The sequence below is a fragment of the Schizosaccharomyces osmophilus genome, chromosome 2 (genome assembly GCF_027921745.1).
Source record: "Schizosaccharomyces osmophilus chromosome 2, complete sequence".
Taxonomy (NCBI): domain Eukaryota; kingdom Fungi; phylum Ascomycota; class Schizosaccharomycetes; order Schizosaccharomycetales; family Schizosaccharomycetaceae; genus Schizosaccharomyces; species Schizosaccharomyces osmophilus.
Window position 1 is genome coordinate 2,824,149 of NC_079239.1, and position 15,972 is coordinate 2,840,120.

General features: G+C 37.3%; 8 protein-coding genes across 8 annotated transcripts; 3 read left to right on the forward strand and 5 right to left on the reverse strand.

Annotated features, from left to right (window-relative positions):
• Positions 1-834: 834 nt before the first annotated feature.
• Positions 835-1,017, forward strand: SOMG_03779 (uncharacterized protein; the record flags this gene model as incomplete). Its single annotated transcript, XM_056182568.1, has 1 exon — positions 835-1,017. The coding sequence occupies one exon, from the start codon at positions 835-837 to the stop codon at positions 1,015-1,017; it is 183 nt and encodes a 60-aa protein (XP_056038545.1).
• A 406-nt stretch (positions 1,018-1,423) lies between these two features.
• On the forward strand, positions 1,424-1,832 carry SOMG_03780 (Schizosaccharomyces specific protein; the record flags this gene model as incomplete). The annotated part of the gene is made up of 2 exons (XM_056182569.1): positions 1,424-1,663; positions 1,731-1,832. The coding sequence occupies 2 exons, from the start codon at positions 1,424-1,426 to the stop codon at positions 1,830-1,832; spliced, it is 342 nt and encodes a 113-aa protein (XP_056037596.1).
• A 508-nt stretch (positions 1,833-2,340) lies between these two features.
• Positions 2,341-3,189, reverse strand: por1 (mitochondrial outer membrane voltage-dependent anion-selective channel Por1; the record flags this gene model as incomplete). Its single annotated transcript, XM_056182570.1, has 1 exon — positions 2,341-3,189. The coding sequence occupies one exon, from the start codon at positions 3,187-3,189 to the stop codon at positions 2,341-2,343; it is 849 nt and encodes a 282-aa protein (XP_056037595.1).
• A 3,719-nt stretch (positions 3,190-6,908) lies between these two features.
• Positions 6,909-8,453, reverse strand: SOMG_03784 (UPF0662 family conserved fungal protein; the record flags this gene model as incomplete). The annotated part of the gene is made up of 4 exons (XM_056182571.1): positions 6,909-7,286; positions 7,336-7,432; positions 7,480-8,215; positions 8,294-8,453. 4 exons carry the CDS (start codon positions 8,451-8,453, stop codon positions 6,909-6,911), a joined length of 1,371 nt encoding a protein of 456 aa, XP_056037600.1.
• Positions 8,454-8,958: 505 nt separating this feature from the next.
• Positions 8,959-11,568, reverse strand: fnp1 (folliculin-interacting protein, BFC/FNIP-Folliculin complex subunit subunit Fnp1; the record flags this gene model as incomplete). The annotated part of the gene is made up of 2 exons (XM_056182572.1): positions 8,959-10,132; positions 10,178-11,568. The coding sequence occupies 2 exons, from the start codon at positions 11,566-11,568 to the stop codon at positions 8,959-8,961; spliced, it is 2,565 nt and encodes an 854-aa protein (XP_056037599.1).
• A 353-nt stretch (positions 11,569-11,921) lies between these two features.
• dml1 (mitochondrial inheritance GTPase, tubulin-like) lies at positions 11,922-13,331 on the forward strand (the record flags this gene model as incomplete). The annotated part of the gene is made up of 1 exon (XM_056182573.1): positions 11,922-13,331. One exon carries the CDS (start codon positions 11,922-11,924, stop codon positions 13,329-13,331), a length of 1,410 nt encoding a protein of 469 aa, XP_056037598.1.
• A 189-nt stretch (positions 13,332-13,520) lies between these two features.
• On the reverse strand, positions 13,521-14,117 carry erv14 (cornichon family protein Erv14; the record flags this gene model as incomplete). Its single annotated transcript, XM_056182574.1, has 4 exons — positions 13,521-13,551; positions 13,635-13,924; positions 13,980-14,031; positions 14,077-14,117. 4 exons carry the CDS (start codon positions 14,115-14,117, stop codon positions 13,521-13,523), a joined length of 414 nt encoding a protein of 137 aa, XP_056037597.1.
• A 412-nt stretch (positions 14,118-14,529) lies between these two features.
• On the reverse strand, positions 14,530-15,795 carry asc1 (cofactor for cytoplasmic methionyl-and glutamyl-tRNA synthetases Asc1; the record flags this gene model as incomplete). The annotated part of the gene is made up of 1 exon (XM_056182575.1): positions 14,530-15,795. The coding sequence occupies one exon, from the start codon at positions 15,793-15,795 to the stop codon at positions 14,530-14,532; it is 1,266 nt and encodes a 421-aa protein (XP_056037302.1).
• Positions 15,796-15,972: the final 177 nt, after the last annotated feature.

Here is a 15,972-nt window from a genome sequence, read left to right on the forward strand (position 1 = left end):
AAGGCTTCCAAATAAAAGAAAGTTTGGAAGCAAAACATTTGACAAAGGCATAAGGCATTCTCGAGTAAAGGACTTACTCCTCACGTTTCCTCTAGACAGCAAGAAACAGCGTGCCTCGTTCATCATTAGTTTTCAACTCTGGCAAATAGTAATGAATGTATCGTTTTGTAAAGCTATTTTCTAGTAAGCATTTAGCCAAACTTCATGGTGTATATACTTCATTGGAACCAAAACTTTCTTAGTTATGAAGGAAGAGAGAAAATTAATATTTCTTAGTTTTTCCTTCTGAATAACGAAAAACAAAAAACGTTTTCAACTGGCTTTGATAAATTAACACTTGACTATTCGAAAAACGCGTGCGGAAACAAATCTTTTGATATGCCAACATTACAACAAAAGGATTTCCATTATATTTTAAAATTCTTTGGTTTCTCAACTCGTAAAACAAAAGGATTTCTTCTGATTTCGCGTCCTTAAGTTTGTTTACATTCTTACCCTATAAACAAATACTATAAATGAAAACAAACGCAGCATAAATACGGGAAATAATACATAGATTAGCTTTTATGTTCAAAAAGAAATCAGTAAACCAATCTTTAATGTATGCTGTTTTCCTATATGCACTCTGATTTCGTTTGTTTATATCTGATATTGGATGTAAACAAACCCATTCTTCTCCCATCTATAAGCTCTTGGGCAACTCAGCAAAATTATCAATTTCTTTTAATAAAATCTGTCATTATCATGCAGAGTTTTGTCCCGCAAACGTATATGAAACTTGCTTTTCAGCTTCATCCTGATTTGGACGAAAGAGATTGCCTAGCAGTACAAGCCATGGTGCAACTGGTTTCCTGTTGGAGACAAAATAAGATTCAATCTGAAATTTACTACAATCAACATTCCATGAAAAAAAATCCTGCTCGCTGTGAAGTATATCTGAGACGTCGCTTTCGAAGCAGAAAGTCCCAAATTCAGCATTTAAAAAAACAAACTTTCAAACCAAACCATCTTCCTTAAATTGTCTCAGTCCCCTAAAACAATCAAATCCCTTATGAGCAATGCTTAATGCCTTCTTCTAATGGTAAACAAAATTAACATTCACGACCTTTCTTTGATCATCATCATGTCTCCCTAATTCGAATAATAACGATGATCTTTCATGTTCATTACTTTTGGAAAAAGACCCTACTTGTCAGTATTCCTTCGTTCTCTTGTTGATTCCGAATCGTGCAGTTCATTTCCTCCTTTCACTATTATTTATTGCTATATTCTTTCTTTCTTTTACAAACTTCATTATTAATCTTTTTTTTCTTCTTTGTTTCAATTCTCAAACTCAGTCTGCTTTTGATTCTACTTCTTGAAAGCTCCGTTCGTTTCCTACCAAATCCATTAAGCCTACCAATACCTTTCTTCCGGCCCGAAAATGTCAAAAACAAGAGCCCAATCTGCTTTAGAAAAGCTAATTCAATCTCAGAGAGATCCTCAATCACAGAAAGAGGGCTATTTTCAACAGAAACGACTTGCAAAGAAGGAACGTGCTTTTGAACCCGAAAAAATTGCTCTAGAGGAAAAACGGAAACAAGAAGAGAAGCAATCAGAAGTTCTTAAATATTTAAAGAGAACCATGCGAGTTGAAGATGCCGAGAAAGCTGTCCATGATATGGTAAGTCTTTTTTTTTTTTTTTTGGAATCGGAATGAGAAGGGAACGAAAGAACTAATAGATTTCTAGATATCCAAAAAGAATGAATCAAACAAGAAGAGAAAAAGAAAAGAGAAAAAGATAAATGACGACGATTACGGCGTCTTCGAAGATGACGGCCTTGTTCTATAATGCACCGTTTCTTGAGCGTCATTGATGTTGATTTTCTTTTTCTTCATACATATTCATTTTTTATTTATAATCAGGTAAAAGGGTTGTCTAGGAATATTATCTTTGCACATAATTGCTTGTACGTATTAATGGTAATATATTCCACACCTGGGTTTATTTGTAGCCAAGATCATGAAGCGGAAAACAATTACCTGAAAAACTTTCTCTTTCAATAGTTGGTTAGTACAATTACTGTTTTGCTTACGGTACTATTGTCCGTCCATTACCAAATGAAATACACAAAGTGGGTAAACTGGAAAAGATTTGGAAATTTATACAAATTATCCTACTATTTTATAAGAGAAGGGAGTAAAGATAGAAATTCAGATAAAAATAAGGATACAACCATTCAGTGAAACCTTTTTTCGAGTCGAATTGGCATTTTTAATTTGAAAAGGAATCTGAAAAGGAACGTTATCGTATCACATGAAGGTTGTACGAGGCAAAGAAATTGTCATAAAGGCCAGACTTAAGCATTAAATGCAAGAGAAAGACCGGCCTTGTGAGCAGGTTGACCTAAGCGTTGGGTATCAAGTTGAAGACCAAGACCGACGGTAACACCGGGGCGAATGTTCTGGAAGTAAGACATAGTAGCGATACCAGCGTTGTTAATCTTGCTCTTGACAAAAGTGTCCTTGTCCAATTGGTACTTAGAAGCCAGTTCCAAAGTGACAGCATTAGCAGTGGAAGCAGCATCCCAAGTAACGTTACCACCAGCCTCAGCTTGAGAACTAACACGGTGGTAGTAGCTAGCGCGGAAAGCGCTAAGGTTGTTGGAAGCCTTCAAAGCTAATAAGAAGGGAGAAGCCTGGTAGCCAATAGTAGCAGCATACTTGGAAACACTTCCCTTTTGAACATCATAGCCAAATTCAGCACCAGCGAGGAAACCTTCATGACCAACGGTGAAATCACCAACGAACTTACGTTCCAAAGCGTTAACGACAGCATGACTGTGGATCAAAGGATGCTCGTGTTCCAAATTGAGAATGGCAGTCTTGTCAGCAGTAGCAGGGCTGAAAGTGGTGTTGACATTGACATGAAGACCTTGAGCAAATTGGTTGGTAAGGCCGATCTTAGATTCCAAAACGTTGGCAGTAGTCCAGCCTTGAGACATGGTCAAACCATTAGCCTTGTCAGAGAAGTTGGTTTCCAACTTGCCAGCGATGATGCCCTTGGCATCTTGATTACCGGAGACGTTGAATACAACACCATTAGGAGCGGTGGTACGAACATTCAAAAGAGTAGCTCCGATGGGGAAGTCACGTTGCAACAAATCATTGCAGAGCTTGTCAATAGCAGCGTAAGCGGGAGGAGCCATGATAAATCGAGTATTAGCTAAACCGATGTTAATACGGCTTCTTTCCCAACAAATAACCAATTAAATGTATTTTTCATCCTTCTCAATGACTTATCATCTGGAAAATACTTACTTCTTGTGATAAAAGGAACCTTTGGTGGTTTCTGGTGTGATGTAAAGGACAAGTTCAGAAACCCCCAGTAGGACCTTTACATATATCCATATTCCCAACCTTCGTTGCACAACCATAAACACTTACGAAATAGCATTCACCTTTGCAACTGCTTATAACGGATATTAATCCTTTTTTTTTTTTTTTTTTCATACTTTGCTCTCATGTTAATATGTGAGAGAGAGAAAGACAGCTTTCCTCCTCGGTCACGGAAATAATACTAAAAAGGTTGGATATAAGTTAAAATACCGTAAGTAAACTGGGTAATCAATAGGTGGGTTTCACTACAATCCTACTGATTGTATCAGCTCTAGTTTGAGCATGAATACATGAGAGAAAACTTCATACTTGTAAGGTTGTCGATCTCAGATACATGGATTAATTAAGCCGCTTGGTTTTACAAACGGATTATTAAGAACCATGTTGATTAAGCTGATAGGATTCCTATATTGCTTCTCAGTGAAAAATAGTTGCTTTCAAGTCAGATGCCGTTCTATTCTATAATCTTTAAATTTCGTTCGCTTTATTCAAGGTAACGAAAAGAAACATTATACTCTTTATGGTTATACATACAGACCCATAACTGACCCGTAAACGCGAACAAGTTCTTGCTTGCACACGCTGTATTAAGAGATATTTGTATTCTCCTGGTTTCACTAAGGAAAGCTGAAGAGCTATAAGTTTCGCAGGGGAAATGGATGAGATGCAAAACGGTAAAACAGACATTCGAATTGGAAGGTACTAGTAAGGAGATCATATGGTCAAGGTTGAAGCAGTCAAGACCAAGGTTTGAACGATGCCGATGTAAATGTTGCTGGTATGATTCCTGGATTAAATAGACGAGCGGCGTCGGTGAATAGCAAGCTATGGCTGCATCAATTCCCTTATGATTGGGGGTGTAAGGATTTGAAAGGCAAGGACAGCTCCAAACGGCTTTTACGATGAAGTCAACGATAGCAGCTCCCGAAGAAGGTGAAGAAGCAGCAATAACTGTCGGGATCAAGCAGTTTTGGTAGCTTTTACTGGAAGAAATCAGTAAAGCAGAAAGATGACACCAGATTGATGATGAAAATATAGGAATGCTTGAATGAAACTGCAAGAAAATAGAGAGAAAAGAGACGTGGAGGGAGGATTGGTCTAGATAAAACAAAGGGTACTAAAATTAATATTACTAGATTAGTTCCTACAGTTCGCAGCTGCAAAACTCAATGAACACGGAAATGGCCCTTGCTTTACCACGATATGAAACGTCAGCATTGCGGCCGAGAACTCGAGAAGCACAAATGACAATCTGAGACCTAGAAAGAGACACATTTAATTTTGAATAGAAATATGAAAAGAAGAATGAAAGAAATGGTGTTTGATACTTTTTTGAAAAATAAAGCAATGGAAAGGAAGGAAATATGAATTCGAAGCGCAACTTTCTCCTTTGACATTTCTCATGCAAATAACGGCTTCCAATGCCTTTGATGCTTACATGACGTCCCGTGGCTTGCGCATTTCTCCTGTGTTTCTTTTCCTTCTCACAACATTCGTGTCTCTTTCGATCCCCCATATTGAAGGCATTGACCTGCTATGAACAGTTCGAGGAATTTCGTATCGCTCTCGTTGAGCATTAAATCATTTGCTTTCCTAACCAAAACAGTCTGCCTCTTCAGACTCAGTACAACATCACCCATGTGTTTAACCCCGAAAGTTTCACATATGGCCATGGGAATAGCTCCAATAGGCAAAATTAAAACTTTCTTTGGCAGAATCCCGTAACCGGTAAGCTTGCTGTGCCGAAAAGATTAGCATTGACCATCCAAAGGTTCTACCACTGTCAACGATGACCTTGCAAAGGTTTGCGAAATACTATACAGTAACCAGCCCGCCATCAATCCAGAGCGTGTTTATTACCATGGCTGGAAATAGGGTGATTTCGTAATTTTCCACAATTGCGGCCTCATTCATCGCATTACAGGTGTCTATGATGATAATCAAACACGAGTCTTTTATCAATGAAAATTGGCTGCTTCTCATCCTCCTGCCGGACCTACCGCTGAAGAAATTGCTTCCATATGAAACAGCTGTTCGTATGCCAGTTCTGTTTTAGTAAACCCAAAGTTCGACACAGTTCGTTAATATGGCTTGTTTTCATTTGTTGCTTGTGTTGCGTCGTTTTGTTTTTACCTGCATCAGCTTGTCACATAATTCCCTTTCCTTTATTCGGTACGTCTTATGTTTACATATATGTGAATTTTCAGTATTGATTTTCAACAAATCTTGTTTATTTGACCAAAGCTCGCAAATACTTCAATGTGAAGTATCTGAGACCAGAAACATGGTTTACATAGCTCTTTGTATTTATAACTATAGAAATAACATACATGACTAAGAAATCAGAGAATAAGCTTTCGTAATTCAGAAGTTACCTTTTCTTGAGTTGGTTACTTTACGTAGTAATGTATACCATAATATAACTTTTTTGGATTTGTATTCTAATTGTCACAGACGGGATCTTACTTATTATGATAATAAGCATTCAATTCAAATACAATTCCTCAATAAATTGTAAATTAATTTCCACTGAACTTATTCTCAAAACAAGTGAGATCTCGTCTAGGACAATATTAGTAAATAGTATTGTTTTAAAGAATGTGTAATATTACAAAAAGTAAATAAATGTGTAATTCCAAAGTCCTTAAGCAAAAATAAAAAAGTATACGCTCTCGGATACAAAGTTCAAGATTCCGTTAGTTGATTATTGAAAAAGGTAGATAAATCCTTCAGTTTATATCCAGAATGTTCAAATCAGTCACATCCTCTGATTTGAACAAATGAGATTAACTTCCTACTGCTATCCTTTTTACCCAGCTCATAGATATTACTTTTTTGTGCTCACGTAGCGTTACTGGTCCTAGTTTTAACTGCTACAAGTGTTGCTGTTATGAACACCCTTACTGGAAATCGAAAGGATTACCTTTTGCCGTAGATTGCAATTCTGAGCGTCAGTCATAGAGAAGAAAAAAACAAACGATTCAGGTGTAAGATTTTTTAATATCTGTATAAGCGTCTGTCCCATCCCCATTGTTAAGTTTCATCCGTCTATTGATGAAAAACGCAAACTGAGGTTCATGTTTGGCTTTAACCAAATTAGGCAGTAAAGAGCCATATGTTAAAGCCTGCCTACCATTATTTAACGCTTGATTAATCATGTCAACCTGAATGGGCCAAATTCCGTCGTCGGCTATGACACCGGTACATTTACTGTTAACCACTATAGTAAATTTATTTGCAACTCTCCAAGTATGACTCCTAGTCATTTCATAGAAGTCAGAAACACAGGCAGAATAAATAACAAGATTCAAAAGGTAATCAATTACCCATAGTGTTCGGCGTGGATATGACATGTTCCAATTCCTAGATAATAAACACACACAAAACGAAATATCTGAAGTAATGCATTGTATTGAATTCTCAAATAACTAGTGAAAGCTTTCTATAAAAGGTCGGTCACCCAAATAAATAATTTATGTACGAAGAAAAAAATAAAACATCACGAGTGCATCATCATAAAGCCTCCATCTTAACTGCTTTCGCTAGTTTTGGTAAACGCTTCATCCTCTTCAATGTCATGCTGGTGTTTTTCATCACGGATTTCTTCAATAAGTTGATGGCATTGAGTTAACAAGGAATTTACTAATTCCTGACCCTCGGGAACTGAATTATCTGACGCCAAAAAGTATCCATTCACCCGTAACTTCTCAAGTGAAGCCAGTTTCATCTGATAAGGATATAGATCTCTTTCTGAGTAAATCCCTCCACTCCTTTGTACCTCTTGTAAGCAACGCTTCACAGTACGTAACTGGTTGTGAACAGCCATCAGTTCCTCAGAAACGGGTTCACTGGCAGATAACAATTGGTATATGTATGCATAGCATCGTCTTAATAAGTAAAGTAAAATCTAAAATCATGTTAAATCTTCGAAAATAATGTGTTTTCTCGTAACATACCCGTTGGCCAGCAGGTGCATTACCATTTTCGTCCAGGAACTGACCATCACTTCGCATAGAGTCTATTTCTGCCAACGATGCTCTGTAAACGTACAAACTAAAGAATTGTTAGATTTTTCCTCAAAGAATAGCAATTTTACATACTCAGTTTCTCTTAACGTCCATCGGTGTGTCAACGTAAGGTGTTTTAATTTACTCAACAGTTCATCAAGACGACTATAGATTTGCTGAAATTTGGGGCTGCTTTTCATCTCATCTGTCAATCCTTGCTTGGATTTTGCATCTTCCAAAAAGCTGAAGCATTCTTCCAAAATCCCATTGCATAATTCTTGTCCTTGTAGTGGTCTGCCCTGGTCGTCAACGAAATTGCCATCGATATCTCGCATTTCTTCAATCTCCTTTAATTGTTTCATCAGATGATCAATAAAATCTCCATCCGTCGTTGGTCGTACAGCGAAGCCGTCAATTTGGCGACGAATAGACACCAACCGAGTTTGAATTGTTGTAAGTTCTGGTGCAATCTTCGTAATGTTGCTTTGCGCTTCGCTGTAATTCTTGTCACATTGTTCAAGCTTGTTTTTTAGGTATTTTACTACAACAGAAGAAGCGTCTTCTCTTTGAGCACCTTCCAAAACAGCAGTCCGTATTCTTTCCAACCGCTCCTTTAAAGGCTTCAGATCATTTTGAGTATAACAAGCACCTTCCAAACTATATTCCAACAAGCGCCTTACTGTGCCTAGCTGCACAAAGAATGCAGGCAGATCATTGTTCCGACCAATTGCCAGATAAAACAACGACAGTAAATGTAGACAATCCTCTAATTGAGTATCCACAATATTACGGATTTTATCTGATGTCCTTCTCTTGTCTATTAATTCCACTAAAGTCGTTAATGAACTGTACATTATGAATTGTTACGACCAATCCCTTTGAATTCCTTCAGTTTCCTGTAACTTACATTGCTCCACTAACTGATTGTATAAGTTAAAAACATCATTTTTATCGATGTATCGGGTACGATCCCGCTTTAAAACAGCTAACCTCTGACGAATTCCGATGAGTTTCTCCAAAATAGGTTGCTCTTCCACCGGAACAGGGACCGCTGGCTTATAAGACATCTTTCACTTAATTTTCTTTCTATCTTCAATTGAGAATTCCTTAAACCTTTCTATAATGTAGCAATTAGGATATCCAGTCGTAGTTGGTAAAGGGCATGTTACACAAGTTGTAAGCTTTCGCTTATACGAACTGAACCTCGTCAATATTCGATTTGGAAATTTCAAAAAATTAGATATTTTACAATAACAGTAGAAGAACAGTAGAATTTTAATACTAACATTTTATTAATAGCCTCTTCAAAAAAAATTACCTTCTATTTGCTTTACCAAACAAAAACCATACCATCCGAGCTTATGAATATGTATCTGACCAACAATTCTGTAACACAAGTGAAAATACAAACAAAAAAGGTCTTTTTAATTCTTCAAAATATATTAAAAGAGCTGCCTTAATAGGAGCAATGAAATAATGGATAAAATCAGTTGAACTAGAAGAATGAACATGATGCAAAGTGTGAGCACATTTTGATGGAGTAAAAGTTCAAAAAAGATTATTTCATTAACATTAAACATACGACTTATTTATATAGTCAAAAACACTTTCTAGTTTACCAGCCAACGCTATATTAACAAATTCATCATCCACATAACTGTAGTCATACAAGAGGTAAGAACGTTTGAGAGAATAAAAACAACCATGGTTAACGTTGAAGGAAGTCATTATTGTTTCACGAAAAATATCGCAGTTTAGTTTTGGAGTAAAGTCCTCATTATCTTGAGTAGGACACTCATCCATAACAGGGACTTCACAGAGCTCATAGCATTGTATATTACACTCGTCAATATTCGCAACAGCAATTCTTGAATACAAATTGGTATCATTTTCCTTTTTAGGTGTCAGATTAGTCTCCAGCATGCTTGTCAATGTACTTGCAAAAAACTCTTCTCTGTTTGGAATAATGTAAGCGTCCAGCGGTGCCGCTTGTAAATCAAAACAAGGATGCAAGTAAGTCAAAAAACCCGCCTGGAATACTGAAGGCCCCAATTTTGGTAGGCGTGTTCTTGTAGAATCACAATTAGTGTCAATCATAGGTAGGTCAACCTGAAGCAATCCGTTAGGTACAAGTCTAGTTTTGGGTAAACCTTTCAAGGCTTCTTTATTAGCATTGAAATTATCCAAATATTCCAGACCTGGACAACTATTTGAACCAAAAATGAAGTCAGAAGAACTTGGAGAAAAACTTCCAAAAGAGTGCTGCTGTTCTGGTTGTTTGGAACTAGAGTTCGAAACAACGCCTGAACTATCCGGGCCAGTTGGTGAACTTTGATAACTACTACGCATAAACTTAAGCCGCCAAGAGCTACCTAAATAATTGCGTAATGACGACTTGCGGCCGACGTTGTGGTTTGATGGCTTGCTAGATCGAATATCGATAGCTTGAGACGAATTCGACACACTCGACGAGGAATAAGCATCTCTAGTATTATTTGAAGAATAATTTGGAGTAGTCGGCATGCTTTGAGATGAAAGCATCCCAGAAGAAGGGAAAAGTAGATTTGGCTCTAACATATCAGCAGATGAAGTAGCTAATGACGGGCGTAGGAGTGGAGCTAAAATATACAAAAAGCGTCTAGCAATAGGAGCACGGGAAGACTGGATCATAATTTTACATGGTGTTTTTTCCGTTTTCTTTAGTCGGCTCATTTTCATAGCAAGGGTGAGTAGTGAAAAAATAAACCTAATTATAAGTTAGTTATTCAACTGTATAGACTATAGAACTTACTTTTTTTGTTTTTCATTTCTGCAAGAATCTTCTAAGATCTTGATATTCTCCATCCAAATATGATTCGAGAATACCGAAGGTTGTATTAACGGTGCTGATACACCAGCTTTTATAATTCGCAAACACTGTTGAATTTTCGTGATAGTAAATGCATCTTTTTGAAGTGAATAAGAGCCAAAACCGACTTTTGAAGAAGTGGATTGTATAAGAGGAATTGCGTTTTCATTACAGTTCGAAGAATTGGACAGCGAAACGCATAAAAGCTCCCGAATATGATTGTCTATATCTGTCTTCAAGTTTTTTGTAGCATTCGAAAATAAGGACCAGTAAAAAGTAAGAGGATGAACTGTGCTTTCAAATGTAACTGGTACAGTTACGATCAGGGCTAACGCATAGGTTGAAGGCCGGGTCCGAGTTTCAGAAAACAAGAATGGTGATAACGTACCGCCGGCTCCATTCAAGCTAGACGTAGAAAGGTTAATAGGAGGAGGTCTATTTTTCCGACGACGACGCATATTCTCCATTAAATTCCCTGTTTCTTTACTAAAGGAATAAGAAGAACCATTCAATTTCCTTGTCCCTAAAAGCGGGTTAGAATTAGATAGCGTATCCGGCACAGAACCGCTTGAATGAGAAATCCTGATAGGCGAACTTGATCTGGGACTATAAGAAATTAGACGCGAGGGTCGAGGTCTTTCTTTATGTGAAGGTTGAATGCTTAAAAGCTTTTCCATTTGATCGTGCAACAATGAAGATGAAGAAGCAGTTGTTAGGTTGTTCTTCCTTTTTGGAGAATGTTTTGATTCCTTTCTTACTCTCTTCTCGTCTGTTTCTGATGGTACAGAACGCCTTTCATCCATCCGGTCATCCAACCTAGGTTTCGCGGTTTCTCCATCGCTTTGTGTTGAATCCTGGGTTTTGATTGTCGAAGTGTTCAAATTAACTTCGGTATGTTCGTTCACTCTTTGCTCGTTGGAGCTAATGTCTTCCCCAGCCATTTCATTCCCTGGTGTTTCAACCGGTCCACACAAGTTTATCTGAAAGAGCTGAGTTAGCATGTATTCTCGAGTAACAGGAGAAGGAGACTGCAGGACATGCAGTTTTGTAACGGTATTTTTTTGGGACATTGGAATTGCTCCAAACATCAAGTCGGTCAAAGGCGCATGAGATGAATCCCTAAGCTGAGTTTCGTGGCCTTCATGATCAGAGTATTTAGAATCAAATAAAATTGTTTTCTTTCTATCGCCAATATCTTGTACAAGAACAAAACGAAACGATAAATCTTTGATTTCCGGACTGGGTTTTTCCAACCCATGTAGAAGCTCATAGGACTCCTTTGAGGAAGAATTAGTACCAGAGGATGAACCTGAATGAAATAGAAAATGAAGCATTAAATGCACATTACGCGATTCAAATTATATGGCGAAGTAAAAGTGGTATACTCCACAAAATCTTAAGACTTATTTCAAACAAATTGTATAATATCTTATATTTGATATAGGGAAAGGATTTGCTTTTCTAGATACCAAATTGTTTTAATTATTCATTCCTCATAAGTATTACTTTTGTGGTGGTGAACCCATATCCAGTCCATAATAGAAGAAATTCGTATGTGACTTTTAAGAGAACCAAGCTTCGGTAATAGGAAAAAAAGAAACGTAGTAATAAAGACTAAACTATTTGGTTTCTAGCTAAGTTGGTATTTGCTTTGCAATAGCTGAAGTTTTAACCTTTGACACAAGACATGCGCGAAATATTAAGCTTAGGTTTTGGAAGCAAGAGCAATTACTTGCTTACACACTTTTGGAACACACAGGAAGCATACTTTGTCTATGATGAAAAGGATGCTTCGAAGGTATCGGTAAATACAAATTTTCGTCAATTGACAAAACACAATCGTGAGCATTTGGCAACTGTCCCGAGAGAATGCGTCTACGACTTTACTGATGAGTTTGGCTTCGTAAAAAAGCCTTGGTTAGCCGAAGAGAGGGATTCAGAAATAGTAGGTTCTTCCTTTCCCGGTTCACTTGATAAAATTCACAAAGCACCTCTTGACATTCATCCTTATCAGAATGCCTTATGGAAACAGGATGAGTGGTTACAATCCCAAAATCCTCATGAATTGAAGAACCTTGAACAAATGCCGTCCATACCCAATATAGAAAATGGTACTATAAAGCATTGGTCAGATTTCAATAGATTGTTATTTGATCCCAAGTACTTATATCCTATAAATTCTCTTGACTTAAATTCTGAAGGGTCATCATTTGAGCTCGGAGAGGAAGCTTTTCGTAGACATAATAATGAGCAGAATGTCTGGGATGATTCTTTACGCCCTCTTATTGAGGAATGTGACGGAATGCAAGGATTTCAGTTTGTCGTTGATGTTAATACTGGCTGGTCCGGGTTTATGACAAGCTATCTACAATATATTGAAGACGAACTACAGGATGCCGGCTTACCAGTGTGGATTTTTGGTGTTAAAAATACAGGCGGCTCATCCGTAAATTCATTACCAACTCAAAATCAAAAGCAGATGTACGCAAATGAATCGTTAACTCTAGCGAGTCTTAAAGATGTGCTTTCTCTTTATGCACCATTATCTTTAAATTCAGACCATGATCACTGGTTTGCCAGTTCTATTGCAAACATGGCATTTGAATCTTTGACGCTGCCGACACGTTTGAACGGAGCTTCATATATGCACATGAGTGATTTAGAATACTACTTCAAATCAAACAGTGGCCGTTCTATTCTTGCCCTTGACCTAAAAGCAAAATCACACGAAAAAAATGAATGGTATATTAATCAAAATGTTTCTTTCGCTACTGAAACACCTATTTCTCTTTCTAATCCTTTGAGGAGGCGCACAATTATGCGAGGTCCAAACAACCAAGAGGCAATTTTAGGCGAGATCTCTCCAGAACTAACCCAAGACATAATTAATATAAAAGATTTGGGCTTTCCAACGCTAGACACTACTCCTAACGACTTGTCTAATATTGATACAACCATTGTTTCTGCTTCTTCAAACGAGAAAGTAACTTCACACTTAAAATCAATTGGAAAGTATATGAGTACTCGACATATTCCTGAATTAGACCAAGATGATATATTAGAGTTACAGGAAAACCTACAGTTCTTTACTTCATAAGTGACTAAATTGAGTCTCTCGAAAATATTATGTAAAGGTATTATTATTCTACTAAAAGGCGGTTTTTCTATTTGCTCGAAAATCGTTGCAATAATAACATATGCTGCAAGAATCATCGAGTATTCCCGAGAGTATTAAATAAGCATCAAACCTGTTCATTCCTTACCCACTTCTGCGTTTGTAGATCTTTTATTGTTCTTGTACAAGAGATGTCACCATGCTAAACGACGTTAGCAACAATACTAGGGCGTTAAAATACACCAGTGATTGGTACTTCTTCCAAAAACTTGTATTCACACTTACCAATAAAGCAAGGTAAAGAACATGACCAAAGCAAAGAGAGCCTTTATAAAAGTAACACGTTTATGGCGACCTAACTGACGGAATATCTCAGTGGCATCCAAAACATGAGTTTTATGAATGATTTGATTGACATGAAACACGATAAGCGGTAAATTAAAGAGCACCAAAACCCATTTCCCTGCCAGCAACAAGAGGAGCGTCATTCCAGTGTGTGTCAAAATCTCTGGTATTATATATTGATTTAGTTTGTTACACAGGTCGATTGGGTTTATATAGTCCATTTCCAAATCCTTAGAGACGTCAGTAACTAGCAAAAAAGGTGCTGTAAAAATACAAAAAACATACACTGAACATAATTATAAAATAAATTTGCATCAACATGTTTGCGCCATTGAGCCTAACTTATGTTAGAAAAAAGCGTTGGAAATAGCAATCTACATACATTAAGCTTGCAATATATGAGAAAGAACCAAACGAAATCATTTTTTATAAAACTTTTAATTTTAGAACGAACGACTAACCGCTTTTTGGGATTTGGTTACAGTGGGGATGTATATGGAGTCCCTTGCGAGTCTATTATAGAAAATGCTGTACATAAACAGACCAAAACCTACTAGTAATTTCCTGTAGAAGCTATTTTAATAAAACTTAAGTAAGTTATAAATACATATATATATATATATATATATATTAGTCTTTACTGTAAAGTACGAACCGATTCTGTATGCAATAGCTTCCAATCAAAAAACCTCCATACAAACACTACAGTTCGTCTCGTAGACATATCTCTTTTTGCTGCAAAGATTAAAGGTAAAACCAGAATATCTATTACCAAATGATCTAGATCCTTTCAAAAAAACTAAAATTCAAAACAATCTAAAAGAAAAAAGCTTCTTTAACTCAAAGTACCGTTGACGACAGTTTGCGCCTTACAGAAACCAAGCTCCTTTTTATCCTTGACGAATAACTTATGAAGTCCTTGGTCGTTCTTGAATCCGCAGAGTAGATCTTCACCGCTGGAAAAGCCAGGCTGAATAGTTTCCCAAACTTTACGCTTGGGATTCAATTGAGATTCAGGTTCAGTGTTGTCAAAGCCTTCAAAAGCAAGACGGTCACCAGCCTCAGCACCTTCAGGTGGGAGCACAAACTCAACAACAGAATGGTCAGGTGAAGAAGCACAAAGAACCATAGCTTGGGACTTAACACTGCGCATATTGACGGGCTTTAAATTGGCAACTACAACAACCTTACGCTGTTGCATCTGTTCCAAAGGAATATACTTAACCAAACCACTACAAACAGTACGGGGTCCCTCGGCATCACCACAATGGATTGTGGAAACGTACAAACTATCAGCATTGGGATGTCTGACGGCCTTTTCAATGAAACCAACACGAAGATCAATCATAGAAGGAACAGGAGCCTCAACCTTGGGAGCTTCCTTAGGAGGCTTATCCTTCTTTTCTTTCTTATCGCTCTTCTCCTTCTTCTTTTGCTTTTCCTTTTTAGCAGCCTCGATCTCAGCACCAGAAGGCTTTTGAGCTGCCTTTTCTCCCTTTCCATTCTGCTTTTCTTCGCTCTTGCCCTCCTTCTTGTCCTTCTTAGTGACAGTAGGACGTTGAATTTTGGGGGCATTCAAATCCACAGCAACCAGCTCCAAACCGATACTCTTGGCAGTTTCCATAACATCCTCTTGATGTTGAATAAAGTCAAACCAACGGGCAACGCTATTTAACTTGTAACCCTCCTTGGCAGATAGACCAGAAATAACGGAATGAAGACGGACATACATGGTAAGGTCAGCAAGTGTAATACCAGCATCTTGAGCAATAAAAGTAGTGTTTTTTAAGGATTCATTAAGCGTCTCCAAAATTTCTTGAGAGTTGGCAGATGAAAAAGCCTTGGTTGTCCATTCGAAAATTTGGGCTTTTTCAAAATCGCTAGATCCTAACAACTCTGGCTTTTTCTCAGATGCAGCTTTAAATAAAGCATTTACAGGTGCTTGTTCATTATCCTGAACGGGAATATCTAAGAACTTAGAAGCAAATTTCACCTCTGTCGACATTTTGCTGAAAACCCGATACTGGTGGTGAGGAAAAGACTGTATACAAGCAGGTCTTAACCTAAGGAAGGTATTGTTTAATGTTCTGAAGCAATTCATGAAAAGTATATTAATGATATTAAGAAGTTTTCTTTTGACTTTTCAAATATTGTTTGTGCCTTTTCTTTCTTAGGAATCGTAAATTCTGTAGGGAGTATACGTGTTGAGCTGGCATGGGTTTCTTCTTATTATAGTAAACATTCTTAGTTTGTGAGCATTCTTGCAATTTGAAAGAAG